The 26,439-nt window shown below is 43.9% G+C and overlaps 1 protein-coding gene across 10 annotated transcripts in view; it reads right to left on the bottom strand.

Moving 5' to 3' along the window:
• CFAP46 (cilia and flagella associated protein 46) overlaps positions 1-26,439 on the bottom strand; it is a 473,118-nt gene that overhangs the window by 56,595 nt on the left and 390,084 nt on the right. For 9 of the 10 annotated variants that reach the window (XR_004539241.1, XR_004539242.1, XR_004539243.1 and 6 more), the window contains 3 exons: positions 18,383-18,561; positions 10,053-10,177; positions 1,713-1,768 (listed from right to left, as the gene is read on the bottom strand). Coding sequence is in view for 7 of the 10 variants with exons in the window: in XM_033942370.1 (XP_033798261.1) it covers positions 1,713-1,768; positions 10,053-10,177; positions 18,383-18,561 (360 nt within the window). In the remaining 3 variants the exon portion in view is untranslated. Of the gene's footprint in view, positions 1-1,712; positions 1,769-10,052; positions 10,178-10,688; positions 10,744-18,382; positions 18,562-26,439 lie in introns of those variants that run through there. The other variant, XM_033942376.1, reaches the window with a different exon arrangement.

Here is a 26,439-nt window from a genome sequence, read left to right as displayed (position 1 = left end):
GTGAAAAATATCCTGTAACTCAACTGAGAATAGTGGGTTCCAGCAACCTTTCAGAATATTCACTGAAGATATTATTCTTTAGTTCAACAAACTATTATAGCTTTATTTGCAGTTTCACCTTTGTGCAAAGTACAAACAACCTGTATGACTGTTCAGGTCGAGGGGCATAATCAAAACATATGTCTAAGTCCGATTTGGACGCATGGCGCTAGACATCCAATGTCGGCATAGGGCAGGGATCTCAAAGTCCCTCCTTGAGGGCCGCAATCCAGTCGGGTTTTCAGGATTTCCCCAATGAATATGCATTGAAAGCAGTGCATGCACATAGATCTCATGCATATTCATTGGGGAAATCCTGAAAACCCGACTGGATTGCGGCCCTCAAGGAGGGACTTTGAGACCCCTGGCATAGGGGGAAATGCTTGTTTTCGAAAAATACATCATAGAATTCTGAGCATCAGAGCTGTTACCACCACGGCCAACACTAAAAAATGCTCTACAGTTTTGTAAAAGGGGAGATAAAATAGAAATACATAGACAAAGGTTAAACTGAAGCACCAAGAAGCTGGACTCTGCATACAATGCAACACCACAGAAACAGCGATGCATCTCCCCTAAAGCAAAAATAATAAATAAATATAATTTTTTTTCTACCTTGTCGTTTCTGCTTTCCTCATCTTCTTGTCACTCTCCTTATTTCATCCACTATCTACCCTCTCTCTGCCCCTTCTATAGGGCATCTTCTTTCCTTCTATTCCCCTTCCAGAAACTTTATGCCTCTCCTTTCCATCTCTCCTTTCACTCCCATTGGTCTGGCATCCATCTTCTTCGCTTCCCTCCTCCAATGGTCTGGCATCTCACTCCTCTCATCTTCCCTCCCCATACCCCCATGGTCTGGCATTTCACTCTCTTCTCTCCTTTCCCCCCAATTCCATCAGCATCTGCCCCCTTTCTTTCCCTCCAACCCAATTCCATGCAGTATCCTTCCCCCTTATGTCTCTTTCCCCTTTCCCTGCACACCAATTACATCAGCATCTTCCCCCTTTCTCTCCCTCCACCACCCTTCCATACCACCCTGACCCTCTTTCTCACCTTCCACACCCTTCCATACCACCCTGACTCCCTTTTTCACTCTTCACCATGCTTCCATACCACCCTGACCCCCTTTCTCACCCTTCACCACCCTTCCATACCACCCTGACCCCCTTTCTCTCCTTTCACCACCCTGCTATGCTCCTTTCTCTCTCCATCCAAATCAGCAAGGTCCCGCGATGACTGCTTCTGCTGCATCTGCTCCGGAAAAGGTAAGTGACATCGGAGGGGGGTGGGCCGGCAGACGCAGAGATTTGTGGAAAGGTCCTGCCATGACTGCGGCTGCCGTCCACCCCCCTCCAATGTCAGTTACCTCTTCCGGAGCAGAGGCGGAAGACGCAGTCATCGCGGAACCTTCCTGCACTTCAGCCCAGCTGATGCCTCTGCTCCGGAATAAGTACTGAAGCCGCGCTATGGTGCTGTTAAGAGCAGCACAGGAGGTTCTGGACCCGGCTGGCTGTGCACCCCCTTGGAGCGTGCACCCGGGGCGTACTGCACCACCCTCTCACCCCCCCTTGGTACGCCACTGCCTAAAAGTAAAAGTGCAGAATGTAAAATAATTTTTTAAAAAAATTAGATAACATTATATGTTTTTGTACATTTTAAATAAAAAGGCTTACTTGATGCTGTAGATTTTTCATCCTTGTCTTTCCCTTTTATCTTTCCTATCTCAATTCTGCAAAAAAATAATAGGTAAGTCAATATTCAGACCTAGTGGCAAACATTTATTCCCTTTTTATTTGACCAATAAATTTTTATTGAAGGTTTGTAATCAAAATAAACAATGTAGGAAGTAAAGCTTAGATAACCATATCTCAAACCTACCCTCTTAGGAGGTAATTCTATAAAGTGGGTACCAACATTAAAATACCAAGAGGGGCATTTTCAATAGGACACTTAAGTCTGAGGTTGGACTCTTTGGGCAGGACATCCACAAACCCAGGAGAAAAAATGTCCATTTTCAAAGCTGCCAAGACGTCTAACTTTTATTTTTGAAAATGACCTAGCTGTAAGTTTTGGTCCTTAGTATGTCTATCTTTTTTTATTTTTTTTTTTTTTTGCGATTTTCAAAAATAAAAATGTCCCTATGAAAAACACACAAAAGCAAGTTTTTGTCTGATTGGGGCAAAGGAATCCCCATCAGCTGAGCTGGCTTCAGAGATTCCTCCTGCCTCACCTGAATGGGATTCCTCCTGCCAGGATCAGCTGAGTCGTGGACCACTACATCCCTCCTCCCAACATCTCCTTACATTCCTCGACATTTCTGGATCCCCCCCTATTACCCGACATCATGGAACACCCCGCCCCACATCACCTGATACTAACTGACATCATGGAACCCCCACACATACACATCACCCAACACACCTGTACCTTCCGCTGTAAAATCAGCAAGAAGGAAATCCATTCCTCCTGCTTATAGGGCTGCATGCTGATGGGCCTTCCCCCTCCCAATGCATCTTGGGATGGATCCAATGGAATAAGTTGTAAGATTGTTTAATAAATTTTATAAAATCAGTCCTGGAACTTTTTGAACAGACCTCTTATAGAATCTGGGGGTAATAGGGTGATTTTATAAAGCTGCATATAGTTAATGTGCATTTTCATGTGTCTCCTTTACAGCTATTTTATATCATCAAATGCATATCTACTCGACTTTATAAAATATTGGCAAAGGTGCATAAAAATAGAGATACATATAGGTGTTAAGCTTACACCAGCTACACATAAATGTTAGTGCTATTTTATACATATACATGTATTGATTAAGGAATTTTATCATCGACACACTCTGAGGACTTAAACTCCCCCCTTGAGCACATCCATAGTGAAAATATATGCTATGAAACAAATAAGCGTACTTTCACATTAGATGCTTAAAAGTGCATGTACACAAGTAAATGATTAAAATGTATGTGCACTCTTAACATCTAAAACTAGGTAGTGCCTTATAAAATTACTCCCTATATTTCACCACTTTCACAGTTAAGACATTGGCTCATAAAATAGAGCATACAAGAACATGACTACTTTTACATAGACCATGCTAAGACATTCTTGGAGATAGGGGGAAGAACAGTTCTGATATAAGCGCATATTTTATGAACTCTGGGCTAAATTCTATACATGGTGCAAAAATATCTAAATTTAGGGCTCCTTTTAGGTGCGTTAGGGCCTTAATGCGCGGAATAGCGCCTGCTAAAATGCCACGTGCGCTAGCCGCTACTGCCTCCTCTTGAGCAGGCGGTAGTTTTTCAGGTAGCGCGCGCTATAGCGCTACTCCGGAGCGTGCGCTAAAAACGCTAGCGCACCTTAGTAAAAGGAGCCCTTAGTGCTATTCTATAAACCACCTCTGGAGTTAGGTGCAGTTTTTTGAATCACACGTAGATTAACATTTAGGCACAGCCATTTATGCCAATGAAAACCAGGCCTAAATGCCTATGCCTACGTGGTGCACAGATCGGGCATATTCTATAACTGTGTGTATAATTTTTAGGAACTCCCTTTATGGTTCTGCGCACTAGAACTTACATGCTCCTCTTTATAGAAAACACTTGTAAAGATACGCACGTAAATTCAAATTAGTGCTGATAATTGCTTGTTAGTGGCCCAGTCGTATCAGCACTGATTGGCTTGCTAATCAATTAAGTTGCATGTGCAAATTGGGCATACATACACCCAAATTTGTGCAAGCAACTTAAAGTACTTTATATAGAATCCGAGGTTCTCAGAGTACATACATAGAATGCACACACACACACACTTATCTTTAGAGCGGGTATGAATTTGTACAAGAGAGTTTGTGCACTGTTGGGATCATTGTAGGAGTCTATATAAAGGCTCACAGATACCTGACCATTTTAATTTCAAAAGTGTTACATTGTTTTAAAGTTTCCTTTGCATATCCTAAATATCTTTCTTTACATCATGTAAATTATACTTGGATTCATATTAAAGTTGGGACAAATATAAGGAAATGCTGTATCTTGAATTTGTTTGCTTGAAGGTACAGCAGTAGCAAAGAATGCAAATATTGTAGTCTTCTACATCTCTTTCAGCAACGGGGAATGCAATCTAAGCAATGCTATTGGTCTCTGAGAAGTCAGACGGAAAGAAGCAGATTCACAATACTATAGCATCCTCTGCTGTTCCACTTGTATATTCTACTTCTGCTGTTAACACAAATATGAAAAGCAAAATTCTACAGTGGCACAATTTAACAGAGAGTATCTTTCACAAAGAGCACAAATGTTTATTGCTTATTAGATTCTTGATATATAACCTCTCTATAGTACAATCAAAGTGGTTTACATATTACAGGTACTTTCTCTGTCCCTAGTGGGCTCACAATCTAAGTTTTGTATCAGCAGCTGAAACTGTTTCATACCCCACAATCTCTTGAAATAATAATAACTTTATTTTTGTATACCGCCATACCCAGGAAGTTCTAGGCGGTTCACATCAATTAAACAGATTTACAAGAATTACAATTAATCAGATTTACAAGCAATAAAGTCATTGAGGTAAGCATGAAGGAGGTTGCACAAGTCATTGGAGTTAGCAGGTTGGGAGAGAACAATAAGAAGGAGTAAAGGGAGAGTTCAGATCATTGGTGGGAGGGGTGAAAGAAGCAGAAGAAGGGGGGATTAGGGATTCTGTCCGTGGAATAAATGAGTTTTGAGTAGTTTTCTGAAATCGAGGTAGGTGGGGGCCTCGAGCATAATTTGGGCTAGTTTTCAAAGTCATTTTGCCAAGTAAACTGGCCTGTAGTGAGCCATGAATCCATTGTCTCTGTTCAAGTCTAGGCTGATGAATTCTAATTCAGCAATTTCATGCTGGAGTTTCCCTTTGAAGTTCCTTCTTAGGAGTATGGCAACCTTTAGGTCAGTTAGACCAGTGTTCTTCAACCTTTTTATACCTACGGACCGGTGGAAATAAAATAATTATTTTGTGGACCGGCACCGGTCCGTGGAGCGGTGGTTGAAGAGCATCAGGCTAAGTCGTGGGCCATTCTCTGCCCATCTCCACCCAGACCCCGCCCCCATAATAGTACTAATTGTAGCACTATTTTTTCCTTTCATTTTTCATATATACAATATAATCTTATTAACAACACATAATGGTTAACCACAAAATTAAACTACATAAAGCACACTATATTCTTCTCAGCATTCATTCCTTCCAGAACACAGATAACTCCTATGCAAATACAGGACCAAAAACTAAAAGTACTAATATACTGTATACAAATGAAACCCTAAGATTCAAGACTCTGCATGCAGTACAACCTCAGAGAAAAAGAAACAAATACATTTCTTCCTGAACAGTGCAAAATATAGACAGCAGATGAAAATTCTCAAAATTGACACAATTCAATCACTAAATTGAAAATAAAATCATTCCCCCTATCTTTGCTGTCTCCCTTCCTCCATGCTGTGCCTCAATTAGATGCTTCCCTCTGCATGCATCTGCTCTTTGACCTCCGTGTCAATGTGCCATACCTTCATCATGGCAGTTGGGTGAGGCTGGGTGTCTGTCCTGCCCTCTCTTGTTTACAAGCAACGCCTTGAGAAAGCCAGCTGACTCTCTTAAGAGCATAAGAAGTGCCTCTGCTGGGTCAGACCAGAGGTCCATCATGCCCAGCAGTCTGCTCGCGCGGTGGCCCAACAGGTCCAGGACCTGTGTAGTAGTCCTCTATCTGTACCCCTCTATCCACTTTTCCTTCAGAAAATTTTCCAATCCCTTCTTGAACCCTAATACTGTACTCTGTCCTATCACGCCCTCTGGAAGCACATTCCAGGTGTCCACCACCCATTGGGTGAAGAAAAACTTTCTAGCATTGGTTTTGAATCTGTCCCCTTTCAACTTGTCCGAATGCCCTCTAGTTCTTGTATTTTTTGAAAGTTTAAAGAACCTGTCCCTCTCTACTTTCTCTATGCCCTTCATGATCTTGTAAGTCTCTATTATATCCCCTCTAATTCTCCAGGGAAAAGAGCTCCAGTTTCTCCAGTCTCTCAGCGTATGAAAGGTTTTCCATACCCTTTATCAAATGTGTCGCTCTCCTCTGAACCCTCTCGAGTATCGCCATATCCTTCTTAAGGTACGGCGACCAATATTGGATGCAGTACTCCAGATGCGGACGCACCATCATCTGATACAATGGCAAGATAACTTCTTTCATTCTGGTTGTAATACCCTCCTTGATTATACCTAGCATTCTATTCGCTCTCTTAGTGGCAGCTGCGCACTGTACCAACGGCTTCATTGTCTTATTCACTATTACCCCCAAGTCCCTTTCCTGGGTACTCTCACTCAAAAACATCCCTCCCATCGTATAGCTTTACCTCGGGATTTTGCTTCCTACATGCAATACTTTACATTTCTCTACATTGAACTTCATCTGCCATCTCATCGCCCACTCCCCTAGCTTGTTCAGGTCCCTTTGTAATTCTTCGCAGTCCTCTTTAGTCCGAGCACCACTAAATAGTTTGGTGTCATCTGCAAATTTTATTATTTCGCACTTCGTCCCTGTTTCTATGTCATTTAGAAATATATTGAATAGCAGTGGCCCAAGCACCGATCCCTGCAGGACACCACTCGTTACCCTCCTCCAGTCCGAGTAGTGGCCCTTCACTCCTACCCTCTGCTTCCTACCCGCCAACTCACTACTTCTCCTTCCACCCCATGGTTCTTCAGTTTCCGAAGTAGGCGTTCATGGAGTACCTTGTCAAAGGCTTTTTGGAAATCTAAATATACGATGTCTATGGGGTCCCCTTTGTCCATTTGTTTGTTAATTCCTTCAAAGAAGTGTAGTAAGTTCGTTAGGCACGATCTCCCCTTGCAGAAGCCATGTTGGCTCATCGATGCTGTCTTTTATCAGCGCTTCCGCCATTTTCCTGGGAACCGAGGTCAGACTCACCGGTCTGTAATTCCCCGGGTCACCTCTTGATCCCTTTTTAAAGATGGGCGTGACATTGGCTATCTTCCAATCCTCTGGGATCACTCCTGTTTTCAGGGATATATTGCAAACTTGCTGTAGTAGTTCCGCTATTTCCTCCTTTAGTTCTTTCAGTACCCTAGGGTGGATTCTGTCTGGGCCTGGCGATTTGTTGGTTTTTAATTTTTCTAACTGCCTACATACATCTTCAAGGCTTACTTCCATGGATATTAATTTATTTGTTTGGTCTCCTTTGAAGATTTGCTCAGGTTCCGGTATGTTGGATGTGTCCTCTTTTGTAAATACAGCCAAAAAAAACATGTTTAATTTTTCCGCCACTTCTCTCTCCTCCTTCACCACTCCCTTTCTGTCTCCGTCATCCAGCGGTCCCACCTCCTCCCTAGCCAGCTGTTTTCATCACCCTCTGCAATAAACATAAAAGCGCTCCCACCTGGCCATTTTATGCTGCTCGCGGCCGGCTCCCTCTTCCTCACTTCCCCTCTTCCTCACTGCCGCAGTTTGCACATAGCCACGTGCTGCGACGGCTCCTTGCATGTCCAGCGCATCATCCGGAAGCCTTCCCTCTGACGTTGCGACATCAGAAAGAAGGCTGCCGGTTCAGGCGCAGGACGCCACCGTCCACAGCTTTGTGCACTGATCTCTTCAGGCCTGAGGCGTATACTGGCTGCAGACCAGCAGGAAATTTCTGCGGACTGACACCGGGTTGCGGACCGGTGGTTGAAGAACACTGAATTAGACAGCATCCTTGAAGATTGAAATGTCCACCTACTGGTTTTTGAATGTTGCAATTTCTAATATCAAATTTGTGTCCATTTATTCTTTTTAAGAGATTCTTCTGTTTGTCCCATGTAGACAGCAGAGGAACATTGCTGCTAGATGATGGTATATACTTTAACGTGACCATTTATTTTTTTCATAAAACGGGACATCTATTAATATTCAGTCCTGCCCCCAATCCCGCCCTAGCCCCACCCCAATCCCGCCCTAGCCCCACCCCAATTTCTTCCATTCATTTTTCATGTACACACAATATCTTATTGTTTCATAATGGTAACCATAAAATTTTAAAAAACACAAAGCACCCTATACGCAGAAAAAAATGTTAATTATCATTTATATTGGGGGGGGGGGTGTTCAACGATGTCTCCTTAGTAACTATAGAAAAATAGAGAAATATAATGCAAAATATAGACAGCAGATATAAATTCTCAAAAATGACACATTTTGATCACCAAACTGAAAATAAAATCATTTTTCCTACCTTTGCTGTCTGGTGATTTCATGAATCTCTGGTTGCGTTTCCTTCTGACTGTGCATCCTATCTTTCATTTATTTCTACACTCAGGCCCAATAATTGTCCCTTTCTATTCCCTCCCTCCTTCCTTCATATGTCCTTAGTGCCCCCAGTGCCTTCTTATGTCTTTAGTGTCCCCAGTGCCTCCTTCCTAAGTGTCCCCAGCGCTTCCTTTCTATGTACTTAGTGCCCTTTTCTATGTCCTTAGTGCTCCCAGTTCCTCCTTCCTATGTCCTTAGTGCCCCCAGATCCAGTGTCAGTTCTCCTTTGTACCTTTGTTCTAGGTCTCCCTCCCTCTCTCCCTCCTCTGTTATGATGTTGCCTCTCTCTGCTCTTACTCAGGGGCTGTCCCCCTCTGTCTGCACCTTCCAAAGTCCTGCTTCTGCCTCCTGTCTTTCCCCTTTGGTCCAGGCCTTTATCTCTCTAGTCTTTCTTCTACTTACAACCCCCCTTCTCTGTCTTTTTCTCTCCTTCCTTCATCCCTCCTTCCTATGTCCCCTCACTGCCTTCCAGTCTTTGACCCACCCCCTCCCAAAAAGCCTGCCGACCTATCTCCCCCAGAGCCAGCCTGCCTGCCTACCTCCCCCAGAGCCAGCCTGCCTGCCTACCTTCCCCAGAGCCAGCCTGCAGCCTACCTTCCCCAGAGCCAGCCTGCCTGTCTCCCCCAAAGTCTGGACCCCTGTTCGTCAGAATTGACGTCGGGAAGAAGGCTTCTGGGCGTGTCAAGGAGGTAAGGAGAGGAGCAGCAGCGGTGGACCGGGGAGAAGTTTAAATCGGGCTTGGAGGAAGGCTTTTGTTTTCCGCGGTAGGGGGGGAAGGAGGTAGGCAGGCTCTGGGGGAGGTAGGTAGGTAGGCAGGCTTTGGGGGAGGTAGGCTGGCAGGCTTGCTGACTTTGGTGTGAGTAGTGGCTTGGAGGTAAGCAGAGAAGCAGTGGCGGTAGACCGGGGGAAGTTTAAATCGGGCCTGGAGGGAGGCTTTTTTTTTTTTTTGGTGTGGCAGGGGAGGGACAGGACTCTGTCCCTGAAAACGGGGACAGCGAGACAGGGGATCCAAAAATGGGACTGTCCTGTTCAAAACGGGACGTATGGTCACCTTATATATACTACATTGGAGAAAGAATGAGTAAATGAGCCACAGCTGCTGCAGTTGAATTTGATAGTGTTACTTGAGTGAATATGGGAGCAGAGTTGGCATCTGCATTTTCAGACATGATTTAGTCCCTGAGTGGATGTATCAAGTTATCAAGATATCAAGTTTTAATAAACATATAAACATAAGTGCCAATTTCTGTGTGACATTTAAGGCTCCTTTTATTAAGCCGCGCTAGCGGGGTTAATGCGCGCAACTTCTCATCACACGCTAACCCCCACGCTGGCCTAAAAACTACCACCTTCTCAAGAGGAGACGGTAGTGGCTAGCGCGGCCGGCGGTTTAGCGCACGGTATTACGCGCGTTAAACCGCTAGCCCGCCTTTGTAAAAGGAGCCCTTAATCCTTATAAACTCATCTCACCTTTTTCCAACTTCTCAGCTTGGAGTTTTGCAAACAGAGTTGCAAGAAACTTCATGCTCTTTGCAAGATTTCAAAATATCCCAATTAAGGTTGAGTCTTCTACTACATGAAGACATTAAAAATTATTTCATAAAGAGAAACATTTAAAGGAATTAGTGAGACCTTGTACAATTCATATCATTTTATAAATCCTTACTTAGGAAAATACAAGTCTAGCTGTGACAGCACAGGTTTCAGATAATCTTCCATGGCTTCAACAATGTTGCAGAAGTCTGATGAAAGTTCCTGTTTATTTTCATCGCTTAGATTTTCTGAAGCTTTCTGTTTTACAAAAGAGAATCATTTTATTTGGCAATTTTGCTGACACACTGTTGAAAGATGCTATGAAGACAACTCTAGGGCACAACTTAATAAGCTATTAGACTGAATGAAATCAGAAATAATATTGCCTAAAAAATGAAATGGTCAGCATTTATTAGGACATCAAACACATAACTTAAAATGCATGTTATCTATTTAAATTAATTCAGATTTTTAGTACAATTCATTGGTAGAATTTGCAGATGATATTGTCAATACAGTAAGTATAACTGTGGGTTGTTTTTGTTTTTTTTTTAAATACAGAAATGTTTCTGGAGGAAAAGTCCATAAAAAGAAAGGGAGAAAGGGAACTCTGCACCACAATATGAGCAACAACAACATCACAGATGACCAGAAAAAAACTGAATGGACTGGGTGCAGTAGCCAATATACAATGTAACTGTTCAACAATTATACTGTATAAACTTGATTTAAAAGCAGGACTTGACGGGTCGTGTTTCGGCATACTTACCTAAATCAGGATTCCAGAATAATCTGAAAGCTCAGGAGACAATGAGCATACAGAGCTATGAATAAAAAATGACATACATTATGGTGAGCTAAATAGCCCTAGAGCAGGTAAACAAAAGCTGACTGTGCTGGAATTGCATTGAAACAGCAAGCTGTTTTGGTGTCCTAACATAGGGGTAGGCAATTATGGTCCTCGAGAGCCAAAGCCATGTCAGGTTTTCAGGTTATACACAATAAATATGCATGAGATAGATTTGCATCTCAAGGAGGCAGTTCATGAAAATCCATCTCATACATATTCATTGTGGATATCCGGAAAACCTGACCTGGCTCTGGCTCTCGAGGACCGGAATTGCCTACCCCTATCCTAACACCATAGGACACCAGTGTGTGTGTGTTTTTTTACACATATTCATAGCTCTACACCATTTAGAGATGTATCTTTACGCACATTGTCTCCTGAGCTTTCAGATTATTGTAGACACCTGATGCAGGGCAAGTAGCCGAAACACGGCCCGTGTCGAGTCCTGCTTTCAATCAAGTTTACATTCATATAAATTGCTGAACTTTTAAATTGTATATTGGCTAGTCCATTCAGTGTTTTTCTGGTCATCTCTGCTGTTCCTGTTGCTGGAAAAGTCCATAAACCATTATTAGCTACCACTTAACTCTTAATATGAGCAAGGAATAAATCTAATCTTTAGGATTCTGCTTTTTACTGTTGCCTGAACTGGCCACTGTCAGAGACAGAATGTTGGGCTTCATGGAAATTTGATATAAGTGTATTTATTTATTCAATTTTCTATACTGTTCTCCCATGGGAGTTCAGAATGGTTCACAATCTATTCAATGCACCTGGGGCAATTGGAGGATTAAGTGACTTGCCCATAGTCACAAGGAGCAGCGTGGGTGTGAAACCCCCAACCTCAGGGTGCTGAGGCTGTAGCTTTAACCATTGCGCCACACTCTACCTGCCACATTCTACTGGATCAGATCAATCAATAGCTGCTGGACCAACCACACTTGGAAACCTGAGTGCAGTTCTGGTCATCACATCAGGTAACCCTACACGTGGAGAAAGCACAGTTACTTACCGTAACAGGTGTTATCCAGGGACAGCAGGCAGATATTCTTGACTGATGGGTGACGGCACCGACGGAGCCCCGGTACGGACAATTTTAGAGTGATTGCACTCTAAGAACTTTAGAAAGTTCTAGCTCGGCCGCACCGCGCACGCGCGAGTGCCTTCCCGCCCGACAGAGGCGCGCGGTCCCTCAGTTAGTATAAGCCAGCTAAGAAGCCAACCCGGGGAGGTGGGTGGGACGCAAGAATATCTGCCTGCTGTCCCTGGATAACACCTGTTACGGTAAGTAACTGTGCTTTATCCCAGGACAAGCAGGCAGCATATTCTTGACTGATGGGTGACCTTCAAGCTAACAAAAAGAGGGATGGAGGGAAGGTTGGCCATTATGAAAACAAATTTTGCAAAACAGATTGGCCGAAGTGTCCATCCCGTCTGGAGAATGCATCCAGACAATAATGAGATGTAAAAGTGTGAACTGAGGACCAAGTAGCAGCTTTGCAGATTTCCTCAATAGGAGTGGAACGGAGGAAAGCTACAGATGCTGCCATAGCTCTGACTCTATGGGCCGTGACAGAACCTTCCAGTGTCAGTCCGGTCTGAGCATAACAGAATGAAATGCACGCTGCCAGCCAATTAGACAACGTACGTTTAGAAACAGGACGTCCCAATTTATTCGGATCAAAGGACAGAAAAAGTTGAGGAACTGATCTGTGGGGTTTCGTACGCTCTAGATAGTAAGCTAGAGCCCGTTTACAATCCAAAGTATGCAGAGCTTGTTCCCCAGAATGAGAATGAGGTTTTGGAAAGAAAACCGGCAGAACAATGGATTGGTTGAGATGGAATTCAGAGACAACCTTAGGGAGAAACTTTGGATGTGTACGCAAAACCACCTTGTCATGGTGAAAAACCGTAAAAGGTGGATCTGCAACCAGTGCATGAAGCTCACTGACCCTCCTGGCAGAGGTAAGAGCAATAAGGAAAAGCACTTTCCAAGTGAGAAACTTGAAAGGAGATGTAGCCAATGGTTCAAATGGAGGCTTCATCAAGGCGGAAAGAACCACATTGAGATCCCAGATAACAGGAGGGGCTTTAAGAGGTGGTTTCACATTGAAAAGCCCACGCATGAACCTGGATACCAGGGGATGAGCTGAAAGAAGTTTTCCATGGACTGGCTCATGAAAAGCTGCAATGGCACTGAGGTGGACTCTGATGGAAGAGGACTTAAGGCCAGAGTCAGACAAAGAAAGTAAATAATCCAACAACGTCTCCACTGCCAGGGAAGTGGGATCAAGATGATGAAGAAGACACCAGGAAGAAAATCTCGTCCACTTTTGATGGTAACATTGCAGAGTGGCTGGTTTCCTGGAGGCATCCAGAATGGAACGAACGGGCTGCGACAAAAGAGTATCAGTCGAAGTCAGCCCGAGAGATACCAAGCTGTCAGGTGTAGAGACTGGAGGTTGGGATGTAGAAGGGTTTCCTGCTGTTGCGTAAGCAGAGATGGAAACAGTGGAAGAAGAAAAGGTTCCCTGGAACTGAGTTGAAGTAGAAGGGAGAACCAATGTTGCCTGGGCCACCTTGGAGCAATTAGAATCATGGTGGCTCGTTCCCTCTTGAGCTTGAACAAGGTTCTCAACATGAGAGGCAGAGGAGGGAAGGCGTACAGGAACAGATTCGACCAGTCGAGGAGAAAAGCGTCTGCTGCTAGACGGTGCGGAGAGTAAAGTCTGGAGCAGAATAGGGGCAGCTGATGATTGTGAGGAGCTGCAAAGAGGTCTATCTGAGGAGTGCCCCATTGAGTGAAGATAGACTGCAGAGTTACAGGATCGAGTGTCCACTCGTGAGGTTGGAGAATTCTGCTGAATTTGTCCGCTAAAGAATTCTGTGCCCCCTGAATGTAGATAGCTTTCAGGAAGAGATGGTGATCTATGGCCCAAGTCCAGATCTTCTGGGCTTCCTGGCATAAAAGGCGAGAGCCTGTCCCACCCTGTTTGTTGATGTAGTACATCGCAACCTGATTGTCTGTGCACAACAGAAGGACCTGAGGAAAGAGAAGATGTTGGAAGGCCTTGAGGGCATAAAACATCGCTCTGAGTTCCAGGAAATTGATTTGATGCTTCTTTTCCTGGACTGTCCAAAAACCTTGAGTCTGGAACTCGTTCAAGTGAGCTCCCCATGCATACAGAGAGGCGTCGGTGGTGATGACTAGTTGATGAGGAGGCTGATGGAACAGAAGACCTCTGGATAGATTTGAGGATACCAACCACCATTGAAGAGACTGACGAAGAGATAATGTCACAGATATGTGTCGTGAGCAAGGATCCGACGCTTGGGACCACTGAGTAGCAAGGGTCCATTGAGGAGTGCGCAGGTGAAGACGTGCGTGAGGTGTGACATGAACTGTGGAAGCCATGTGCCCCAAGAGTACCATCATCTGCCTGGCTGAGATGGAAGGCAGTGAAAGCACCTGCTGACATAGAGACTGAAGGGTCTGAAGACGATTGGATGGTAGGAAAGCTCTCATTTGGAGTGTATCTAGGATCGCTCCAATGAATTGAAGTCTTTGAGTGGGGATGCTATGAGATTTGGGTAGATTGATCTCGAACCCCAGAATTTGTAGAAAGTGGATGGTTTGGTTGGTGGCCAGGAGAACTGCTTGAGCGGATGTGGCTTTGATCAACCAGTCGTCCAGGTAAGGGAATACATGAAGGTGGTGAGAGCGTAGAAATGCCGCTACCACAATGAGATATTTGGTGAATACCCTTGGAGATGAGGCTAGGCCGAAGGGCAGTACCTTGTATTGGTAATGACAATGATTGATCATGAATCGGAGATATGGTCTTGAGGTTACATTGATCGGTATGTGAGTGTAAGCCTCTTTGAGATCGAGGGAGCATAGCCAGTCGTTTTGATTTAGAAGGGGATAAAGGATGGCTAAAGAAAGCATCTTGAATTTTTCTTTTACCAGATGTTTGTTGAGATCGCGAAGATCTAGGATGGGTCTGAGATCTCCTGTTTTTTTGGGGACTAGAAAATAACGGGAGTAGAATCCCTGCCCCTTTTGATCTAGAGGAACTTCTTCTATAGCGTTCAGAAGGAGGAGGGATTGGACCTCCTGAATAAGGAGGGCCGATTGAGGACTGTTCAAAGCAGACTCTTTTGGCAGGCTTTGAGGTGGAAGAGTCTGAAAGTTGAGAGAGTAGCCATGGCGGATGATGTTGAGGACCCATTGGTCCGACGTGATTACTTCCCACCGGCTGAGGAACAGAGAAAGTCGACCTCCTATAGGCTGAGGCAGGAGAGCAGGAATAGGGATACTGGCTATACTGTGGAGAATGAAGTCAAAAGGGCTGTGACTTCTGCTGAGGAGGTTGTTTCACAGATTGTTGTTGCTGCTGCTGTCTGGGAGGCTGACGTTGTTGTTGCCTCTGACGCCTGGGTTGCTGAGCAGTGGTAGTTAATGGACGAGCTGTGAAGCGGCGTTGATAGGCCGACTGCTGTCTATATGGTTTTGGTGGAGGAGGCTTCTTTTTATTTTTAAGCAGGGTATCCCAGCGCGTCTCATGAGCCGAGAGCTTTTGTGTGGTTGAGTCCATGGAATCCCCAAAGAGCTCATCCCCTAGGCACGGGGCGTTGTCTAACCGATCTTGATGGTTAACATCAAGCTCGGATACCCGAAGCCAGGCCAAACGGCGCATAGCCACCGACATTGCTGTCGCTCTGGATGTAAGTTCAAAGGTGTCATATATGGATCTAACCATAAACTTACGCAGTTGGAAAAGAGACGACAAGCAGGTGTGAAAAGAGGGATGCTTTCGTGAAGGAAGATATTTTTCGAAAGAAGCCATGGTGGTAAGGAGATGCTTTAAATAAAAAGAAAAATGAAAAGCATAATTACTAGCCCTATTTGCTAACATAGCATTTTGGTAGAGCCTCTTACCAAATTTATCCATGGCCCTTCCTTCTCTGCCAGGAGGGACAGATGCATATACACTGGCTCCTGAAGTCTTTTTAAGGGTGGACTCGACAAATAATGATTCGTGTGGAAGTTGAGGCTTGTCGAACCCAGGAATGGGAATTACTTTATATAGAGAATCCAGTTTACGTGGGGCCCCTGGGACAGTTAAAGGAGTCTCTAAATTCTTATAGAAAGTTTCCCTCAAGATGTCATGAAGGGGAAGTTTCAAAAATTCCTTTGGAGGCTGATCAAAATCAAGGGCATCCAAAAAAGCTTTAGACTTTTTGGATTCAGCCTCCAAAGGAATGGACAAGGATTCACACATCTCTTTCAAAAAACAGGAGAAAGAGGAAGTGACCTGTTTGGAGGATGGGTCAGGAACAGCCGAATCCTCCTCCTCTGAGGAACATTCGCCTTCAGAAAGAAAGGGTTCCTCTGAGTCCCCCCACAGATCAGGATCCCTGACATGGGAAGCATGGTCCTGAGACTCCGGTGTCGACGTTTGAATGTGTCGGGTTTTGCGCACCGACTTACCCGACCTCATCGATACCGAGTCAGGAGATGTTATCGGTCGCACCGGTGCCGAAGTCTGTACCGATTGATGGTGAGCTCTCGGCTCCGGTGCAAGAACTGGCATCGATACCGATGAGGTTAGGTGAAGCGGTACCGAAACAGTGGAAGCGGGTAATACTGGTTCCACAATCGGTATCGATATGGGTTGTTCCACAACCGGTACCGATAGCTCGGTGCGGGCCGGCACCGGAAGGTTCGGTTGGACTCACTGCACTCGAGGCCGGAAGACGTTCCAGCGGGGAAGGCTTCTTAGCCGGCTTACCTGACTGTTGAGATGCCGGTGTGGAATCACGCGGCGTCGAAGACGAGGGTGCCGACTGAATCGGTGCCGAAGCCGGAGTCGAAGGAACGGGGTCGGACATTTCGGTACCGAACAGTAATCGCTGCTGTATCTGGCGATTTTTTAATGTCCGTTTTTTTAGAGTAGCACAGCGGGTGCAAGTAGAGGCCTGATGCTCAGGACCCAAACACTGTAAACACCAGTTGTGTGGGTCCGTGAGAGATATAGGCCTAGCACACCGCTGGCACTTTTTAAAACCCGGTTGAGGGGGCATGAAAGGAAAAACGGCTTCCGCCAAATCGAAGACCGAGGCTTCGATGGTGGCAGAAGGCCCCGCCGGGGAAAATCAAATTAAGAAAAGGAAAAAATATATATATTTTTTTTTTTTACAAAAGAAAAAAAGAAACGAAATAAGGCCAAAAGCCAAAAAGTTTACGCGAGCGGGAAGGCAATAGAAAAAAAGTTTCAACAGCCGTTGAAAAAAACGCGTCTTCTTAGCTCCGCGGAAACTAAGAAACTGAGGGACCGCGCGCCTCTGTCGGGCGGGAAGGCACTCGCGCGTGCGCGGTGCGGCCGAGCTAGAACTTTCTAAAGTTCTTAGAGTGCAATCACTCTAAAATTGTCCGTACCGGGGCTCCGTCGGTGCCGTCACCCATCAATCAAGAATATGCTGCCTGCTTGTCCTGGGATAAAGGGGGGATCCAGTAGACTACCAGGGATATTTCTTGCAAGTAGTTTTGGGGTAGGGGATCACAACACTACCAGGAATTTTTAGATACTGTTGGCAGTGGGGGACTTGTGGATAGGAAATTGTGGCATTGTGCAGGGTGAGGGATTGGGAGATTTGGGAAGGGGGAGAAGAGATTAGGAGATTTTTTGGAGGGGTGTGGTGGTGGCAGCAGACTTTAAAAAAAATGTCTCCCTTCTAGTTGGTGCATAAATGACTTTATAGATACCCACTAGAAGAAAAATGCACACCATGATTTCATGGTACATACTGTGCTGATTGAGTTTATGGGTAGAGTTTTGGGTGGAGTGTGTGTATGTATAAATTATAGGATTTCATAATTTATGATTCAACTCACAACTAGGCCTAGGCATTTATACTAGCCCTAGGATTGGTATAAGTGATCATTCCCTAGATCAGGGGTAGGCAATTCCGGTCCTCAAGAGCTGCAGCCAGGTCAGGTTTTCAGGATATCCACATTGAATATGTATGAGGTGGATTTGCATGCACTGCCTCCTTGAGATGCAAGTCTATCTCATGCATATTCTTTGTGGATATCTGGAAAACCTGACCTGGCTGTGGCTCTCGAGGACTGGAATTGCCTACTCCTGCCCTAGATGAATGTTTTCAACTGGTTGTGCTAGTATTGTATAAAGGAAAGTAGAGCACTAATTTACTTTACAGAATATACTTTAAACAAGTGCTCCAATCAGTGTCTTTGGTAGATGCTATACTACAGAACTATCCTCCACAAGTATAATTTTAGCCAAAGTAGGGAGGTGCTCCTGGGAGCAGGGTTTTGAAATATATGCACATACTACTTACTCAGAAAAAAATACCCCCACAAAAAGGAGATGCAAAAGTGTATAAGTAATTTTCTTTAGGAAATTTTCAACATGAAATTGTCCTCAAATTTACACTCTCTACTGTATGTAATAAGGCTACCTAGATTGAAATACAGTATCATATATTTATCTAAAGCAACACAAGTCTAATTTGGTTTAGCTAATTTACATTTTTGAAAATCTCTTCAAAGAATAAACTAAAAATGTTTCCTTAGTACTATATCATACCGTATCTGTTTCTTGGCGGTTCTCTTGTAATAGTTCATGTACACTCTTTATGGTGGCATTTTTCTGATAGTTCTTTTTATAAAGAAGTTGCATCATTTTCTGTTTATAATGCTTCATTTTTTCCAGCAATTCATAAAGCACATCAGGATCCACAGCAGAACGACAAACTTTAACCCGGGCTAGCAAAGGAAAGAAAAACATTTAAGAAGTGCTTTCACTACTAGACAAATCATACAAAATGCCTCAATTAAGCTTATAGCCAAATCTAGAAAGTTTGACCATGTAACACCACTTCTTAAAAATGCACACTGGCTTCCAGTTATTCATAGAATTACGTATAAGCTTTGTATAATTACCTTCAAAACCCTCTATAATAAGACTCCTGCTTTCTTATTTAAATTATTAATTCCATATTCTGTAAAGAGAATTTTAAGATCTAATGAACAAAACCTATTGACTATTCCTTCGTTGAAAATTATAAATACGAGACGACAATTTATTTTTTTCGGTTACTGCACCACAGACTTGGAATGCCCTTCCTATATTTTTAAGGGAAGAACAGGAATTTGGAAAATTTAAAAGTAATTTAAAAACATTTCTTTTCAAGGATGCCTTTGAAAACTAATTTTAATGTCCTACAACCCCATTAAATTTTATCTTATTATATTTTGTTATTTTGTTAACCTTCTGTATTTTTCCCTTAATGTTTTCTCTTTACTTTAAAGATTTATATTTCATTCCTCCTTACCTAATGTTATGAGTATGTTAAATTGATTGTAATTTTGTATTTTTTTAAGTACTTTTATTTATTGTATTATTACCCAACAAATGTAATTTTAAACTGTACATCGCTTAGAAGTATGATTAAGCGATTAATCAAAAAACCTATTAAACTTGAAACTTGAAACAAAAGACCATTAAATGGATGGCTTGACTCCTAGTGATAGTACTGTGATACTACCACTTGGAGCAAGCGGTAGCCAACAGTTTTAAAGACTACTTGTATAGCACACCAAAACTTGATTATTTTTCAGTTTAACTAATTGTCCGGATATCTTATATCACATTTGGGTATTTTTAGAATTAGCTCATCTCTCACCCCATGGTCTTTACCACTTCTAGAATTATTTGCACTGTTTTAAAGTGCAGATCAATGCCAAGATTTCTTTGTTATTTATCTCAGCCTAATTTGTCCACATGTGTACATTTTTCACTCTTGGGTTTCTATTTCTGCTTTGATCATAATGTCTCAAATGCTTATTAGAATATAGATTTGGGAATTTTCTGCTCTGTTTTTATATGTTCAACAAGGCGTGGATTTGGCACATAGCATTTCCAGTTTTCATTTTTCTTTCATAATTGCATTCATATATATTCATATATGTTTCTTAGTTCTAATATTTTGTATATTAGTTTTTGTATTTTAATTATGTTGCCTGAGGCCTTTTTCAGTATAAAATGATCACCACTATGTACAGAGGTTACTTTTAGTTATATTCAGTGCCCTTATTTTGTTACTATTCCTTTACTTACGTTTCCATGCTTTTTACAAAGGTTTATATCTCAGATCCAATATTTATGCATTATTTTATTACATAACTAATTTTTTCTTTTTATTTTTTTCAGTCCTCACATGCCATTTGTATGCTTCATGCATAATTAAGTTTTGTAGCAATCGGCATTTGGAAAGTGTTTACATATGTTTTTACTTTTTCATCACTTTTTTCTGTTTATAAATCTTTATGGAGTTTCAAAACCAACAAAAAGGCAATACAGTAGCTATACAAATAATATTAATCATATATGCATATATATAATCAAAATCCATACAACAATAAAAAACCCCCACCTAACCAACATTTCATAAGGGAATAGAACCATACATAGAAATACCTCCCTCCTGCCCTCCCTCCCCCTGGGTGTGTGTATATCATTTTTACTCACTAGTTTTTCAAATCTTACTTTGTATCTTGGAGTATAAACAAGATTTGAGATATTTGTTATTCACTTGCACTTCCACTATCTAGAATTTCTCTTAAGGTTATTCAATCTTAAATAATAAAATGCTAGCCCGCACATGCGCAGTAGCGAAACGTGTTCCCTGATCCCTTTTCTGTCAGGATGTGGCCGCACGAGTGCGCATGCGCGAGTATTACCTCACAAAGGTGGCGAACTCTGACACCAACAGCAGCGCCACTGCGATCGGGAAAGCACAACACAGCCGGCGACTCCCCCCTCCCGCCCTCACTCACTGCCAAAACCACCACCTCCTCCTTCTCGCCGGCTCACCCGCTTTTAAATGAAGAGAACGCTGGCTTTGCTGTCTTCTGTCCACTGCGGGCCGCCCTCTCTGACTACTTCCTCTTTCCGCTAGGGTTGGCCGCAGTGGATAGAAGACGCCGAAGCCAGCGGCTGTAACCGCCGATATCCGTTCCTCCAGTGGAGGGGGGGGTGTCTGGGAGGAGAGGGATCGCAGCCACTCAGCGCCCCCACCGAGGAGCCCAGCAACTTTCCGCTGCCCGAGACCCGACTCATTTGCCACCCCTCCCCTCTTCCCTTACCGCGGGCCCGACTGGCGATTTAAGCAGCGTGTCAGCAGTCTTCACATGCTGCTTCGGGCCCTTCTACTGCCTTGATTTGCTCCGGACGTGCCAGAGTAAATCAGGCCAGTAGAAGGACCCGAAGCAGCATGTGAAGACTGCTGACACGCTGCTTAAATCGCCATGTGTAGTCGGGCCTGCGGGAAGGGAAAGGGGGTAGAGGAAACGCTAATGCAGGCACAGGGAACTGGTGTGGGGGGAGGGAAATGGAAGGGGGAGGGAATGCTGCTTTGGACAGACAGACAGAGGGAGGAAGGGAGAAAGAAAAGAAGACACAGGGGCAGGTGCACAGGGAACTGGTGTGGGGGAAGGGAAATGGAGGGGGAGGGAATGCTGCTTCGGACAGACAGACAGAGGGAGGAAGGGAGAAAGAAAAGAAGACAGGGGCAGGTGCACAGGGAACTGGTGTGGAGGGAGGGAAATGGAGGGGGAGGGAATGCTGCTTCGGACAGACAGACAGAGGGAGGAAGGGAGAAAGAAAAGAAGACACAGGGGCAGGTGCACAGGGAACTGGTATGGGGGAAGGGAAATGGAGGGGGAGGGAATGCTGCTTCGGAGAGACAGACAGAGGGAGGAATGGAGACAGAAAGAAAAGAAGAAAGACACAGGGGCAGGGAGATATACAGAAAGACAAACAGACAAAGAGGGCCAGGGACAGAGACAGACAGAAAGAAAGACGGCGGGAGTCGTGTCAGGAGAGGTGCGGGATGCGGCAGAAGGAACTTTTCAAATGGGTGCAACTGGGCGACTGTCGGGAACCTCTGATCAGGGGCAGAGCAAGGTAAGTGTATCATAGGGATAAGAAGGAGGAGGGTGGGAGAAAAAGGAAGGGACGCCTACTGCTGGACAAGGGGAGAAGGAAAGAGGTGCTGATGGACAGGGGGAGGTAAAACAAAGGGAGAAGGGCTGCTGCTGCATAAGGAGAGCAGTGAAGGGGTGGTGGTGGACACAGGGGAGGTAAAAGGAAGGGAGAATGGACAGGGGGAGCAGGGAAGGGGTGGTGATAGACAGCCAAGGAAAAAGAAAGACAGAAAGAAAGAAAGCGGCTAAGGAGAGAGAGAGAAAGAAATAAAGAGAGATACACACACATATATTCTAGAACCCGTTAATGTAATGGGCTATAAGACTAGTATTTTAATATTTCAAAATTATCTATTGCGAAGCACCGCTTTTTCATAAAAATTTCATCTCTAGTCTTATATTCATCATTCGCGCACATCATTTATTTCCATTCACTATTTTTATTTACATCCCATGGTTTTCATTTAAGTATTTATAAATACACATATTTCCTTAGGAGCCCTGAAGAAGGCATTCATAGCCAAAACATCGACCGTATTGGGTCCATACCACTACCCTTTGATGTGTGTTATATGTATTTATATTATATGCACTATTTGGAATATTTGTGAAGAATATTTATAATAAACTGACATCAAGTATCAACAATTTTGCTCTCGATTTTGAATCTGATGCCAGCAGGTGCAGGAGCGACTGGGGATGGCTGCTGTCCTGGACCCCTAAATGACCAAATAAGACCAGTGGCACCTATGGGGGGGGGGGGGAATCTCTTTTGAGAGGGTATCATCAGGTGCAGAGTGCAATGCAATCATATTTTAACTGGGCAAGAAATGTAATGCCAGCTTTGAGCTGGCATAATTTTTCCACAAATAACATAGTTTGAGGAGTTTAACGTATATTGTACTGTTCAATATGCATAATAATTAGGTGCTTTGCATACATTTCCAATCTTTGCATCTCAATTTTATGCAGCCCAGTGGCGTACCAAGGGGAAGGTGGGGGGGGGGACAGTCCGCCCGGGGTGCACGCCCCAAGGGAGTGCACAGCCAGCCACCCTCCCTATTCTGCCCCCCTAAACAGGGGTGTCCGGTGGTTGTTCAGCTTCTTGCCGGCTCCCCTGCTCAAAGCCATGGGCATCTCAACTTGCATGATCCGTGGCTGCGTCAGAAGCATTCCCTCTGACGTCACAACGTCAGAGAGAAGGCTTCCGACTCATCCGCGGATCGCATGAGCTGTAGACGCCCGCGGCTTTGAGTAGGGGAGCCGGCCAGAAATGCTGGGCAGGGAACAAAAATGTTGCTGCTGCACAGGGAATGGGGTGTAGAAATGTTGCTGCTGCACAGGGAAGGGGGTGTAGAAATGTTGCTGCTGCACAGGCAAGGGGGGAGAAATGCTGCACAGGCAAGGGGGGGGAGAGAAATGCTGCACCCCATTGGGGAGAGAGAGGGAAGGCGGGAGAAGGAAGACAAGGGAGAGGAACCAGAGATGCCAAGTCCATGGGATGGAGAGAAATGAAAAAAGGAAGGGAGATACCAGACCATGGAGGGGGAGGAATAGATGCCATGGAATGGGGGGAGTGAAGGGAAGGAGATAGAGATACCAGACCATGGTGTGGAGTGGGAAGGAAGGAAGGAAACGAGAAGAGAAAGAGAGAGAGATGCCAAAGCATAGGGGAGGGGGTGGAGACAGAAAAATGGAGAGGGGGTGAAGCTGAAATGAATCATATGCAAAGGAGAGAAGGGACAGAGGATATACAGTTTATTGAAGAGACATAGAAAGAGGGAAGATGCCATATGGAAGAGAGAGAGGGTGGACAGTAGATGGAAGGGGCAGAGAGAGTGTGGCCAGTAGATGGAAGGGGTAGAGAGAGAGGGCAGAAGCTGGGTGGAAGGGGCAAAGAGAGGGCAGATATTGCATGGAAGGGAGAGAGGACAAACACTGTATAGAAAGAAGAGTGAAGAGAAGATGATTAAAGCAGAAACGACAAAAGATAGAAAGATTTTTTTGTTGCTTTACTTAGAATCAAGTAGTATTGTAACTGTATTGATAAAAGTTTATAAATAGGAAATGGAAATAAGGCAATTTTTTGGACTAAACCCCTTTCCTCAGATCTGGACAGGATCTGGACAGTGCAGTATACTGTACTGTTTTGAAGAAAGATTTGGCCTCTGAAAGCTAATTGAAAAATGGTTTAGTCCAATAAAATGGTATTTTCTTATTTCTCATTATTTGTTTTATTTTTATTTGTGAAGTGGTGATTGTTATGTATCAGTTTTTTCAAATTTACATCTACTGTCTTTATATTTTGTACAGTATTAGGGGACATGTGTCACTGTTTTTGTGGTGTTGTGGTGTTGCATTGTATGCAGAGTCTGGTTTCTTGGCGGTTCAGTATAACTTTTGTCTACTTATTTCTATTTTTAGTATGTGATTATTCCATATTGGGCGAGGGTGTATCTTTGTTCTGTGTGTATGAAAAGGACATAGTTTTCAGTTGGCATTGACTACAGGATCAATTAACTGTGGGATCTGGCTTATTTATTTTTACAATGTGTGTGTTGGTGTTCTAGTGCTCATTGCAGTGTTTAAGATGCTGCCTTTTTCTAGGTACACTATTGTTGTGCGATATGTGGATTGTTACTAAAAATCATATTTTTCATATAGATGAGGGGGTGTGTCAAAAAATGATGGGCCCTGGGTGTCACAAATGCTAGGTACACTACTGATGCAGCCAACAGTGAATTACAGTAAAATAAAACATAATTTTGACATTTCTATGCATCAAAGCATGTTAGTAACTACACCGCTCCAAAAAAAGTGACAATATTTTTTCACTCATTCATGCATTCACATTTATTTACTTCTCTTATCAACAAAAGTCCAGGATACAGTGACATAGTAAAGGACGGTGGACCACCCCAGGCACCATCTTTGTGGGTGTGGCATGGGCACCTCTCTGTACCCCCCTCCCCCGCATGCCATGCTCACGCCCTACCTTCCTCCTGTACCTCTTTAAATCTTGCTAGTGCAAGCAACTTCTCTGACCTGCTGCTCGTGCCAGCCTGGCTCACCTCTTTAATCACTTCCTGGTCACAGGACCAGGAAGTGATGTCAGAGGGAAAGTCAACACCAGCATGAGCAGCAGGCCAGAGAAGCTGCTCGTGCTGGTGAAGTTTTAAAAAGGTACCAGGGGGGGGGGAGGTTGTGGGGAGGAGGGTGTGACTGTGATGTTGGGGACACAGAAGGAGTGGAGGAGGGGCAGAGAGAATGGCACGGGAGGGGGGGGAGGGTCACCACTGCCCTGGGTGCCTCCTACTGTCACTACACCACTGACAAGATATCATTGCAATATCATTTTGGAGGCCACATCTCAGGATATAAGGAGGCAATAGGTGATTCAGGGGCAGCTACCAAACTGGTATGATGTCTATACAGAACACATACAAGAATGTACTTGGGAACCTAAATATTCATATGTATAGCCTAGTGAATTAGAGGAAAAGGAAAAATATGATAGTGATGTTTAAATGCTTAAAAGTTATCAATACACAAGACATGAACATTTTACAAAGAAAAGGGGACAGGATAGAAAGCTCTGGGCTCATCAGGAACTACTTGAGAGCCTCTTTTATTAAGCTGCACTAGAGGTTTTTAGCCCGAGCCGGCGTGATGCTCATAGAATTACTACGAGTGTCGGAGCACTCACCTTGCCAATCTGCGCTAAAAAACTCTAGTGCAGCTTGATAAAAAGGGGGGAGGGAAGGGGGGAAGGGGAATTTGTTGACCAGAAAAATAATCTCACTTTTTTTTTTTCTTGAAATATGCCCTCAGAACTGAACTCAGAATTTGTCCCCTTCATGTACAAAAGGCATGAGAAAAATAGTAGCCCTTTTATCTATTGATTCCTCAAATTGGTCAAAGTGGTCAAATTGGCAGTAGCTGAAGGATACAAAGCATCTTGGTCACTCTCTTGTTTTTTTCTTAAAGGAAATATAATATTTAGAAAAAATCAGTGTTTCCAGCTTTGGAAGATGTGCACAAGGTTCATTTTGAAAGGACATATACTTATAAAGTTCCATTATGTCTATGGAACTTTATAAGTCTAGGGGCTCCTTTTACTATGCCACGATAGCGGTTTTAGTGCGCACTTAGCATGCGCAGAATTGAGCTGGCATTAGTTCTAGCCGTGTAGCGTGGGTTTAGCATGCTTGGCAATTCAGCATGTGCTAAAAACGCTATCGCAGCTTAGTCAAAGGAGCCAACGTGTTTTGAAAATGAGCATCATAACCCCTATAAAGTACTTCCTATCCAAAGTTAATGAAAATTTGCAAACTGAAGAAACCGCAAGTTCCTTATTCTTGCCAAACTTTCCATACCCTCTATCTTGGTCAGAACCAAGTGGCAGCTCTACTTAGTCCATTGCTGGACGTGCAACTGTTTTAGGAAAAACCAAAGGGAGAGAGGCAACTAACGACATTCCAGTCACCTGGATAAAGGTAGGCTATAACCTCTGCCTTCACTCCCATGAATCAGAGGGTCTACAAGTTACAGACATTAATAAATTCAACACCCAAGTCCCCTACAATGTCTTTTTATCAAGCTTTCTAGTGGCATTATTGTCCAAACATCTGGCCTCCACACGCTCATAGAAAGTTG

The sequence above is a fragment of the Geotrypetes seraphini genome, chromosome 4, assembly GCF_902459505.1.
Source record: "Geotrypetes seraphini chromosome 4, aGeoSer1.1, whole genome shotgun sequence".
NCBI lineage: Eukaryota > Metazoa > Chordata > Amphibia > Gymnophiona > Dermophiidae > Geotrypetes > Geotrypetes seraphini.
This window is presented reverse-complemented; position numbering and strand designations above follow the sequence as displayed.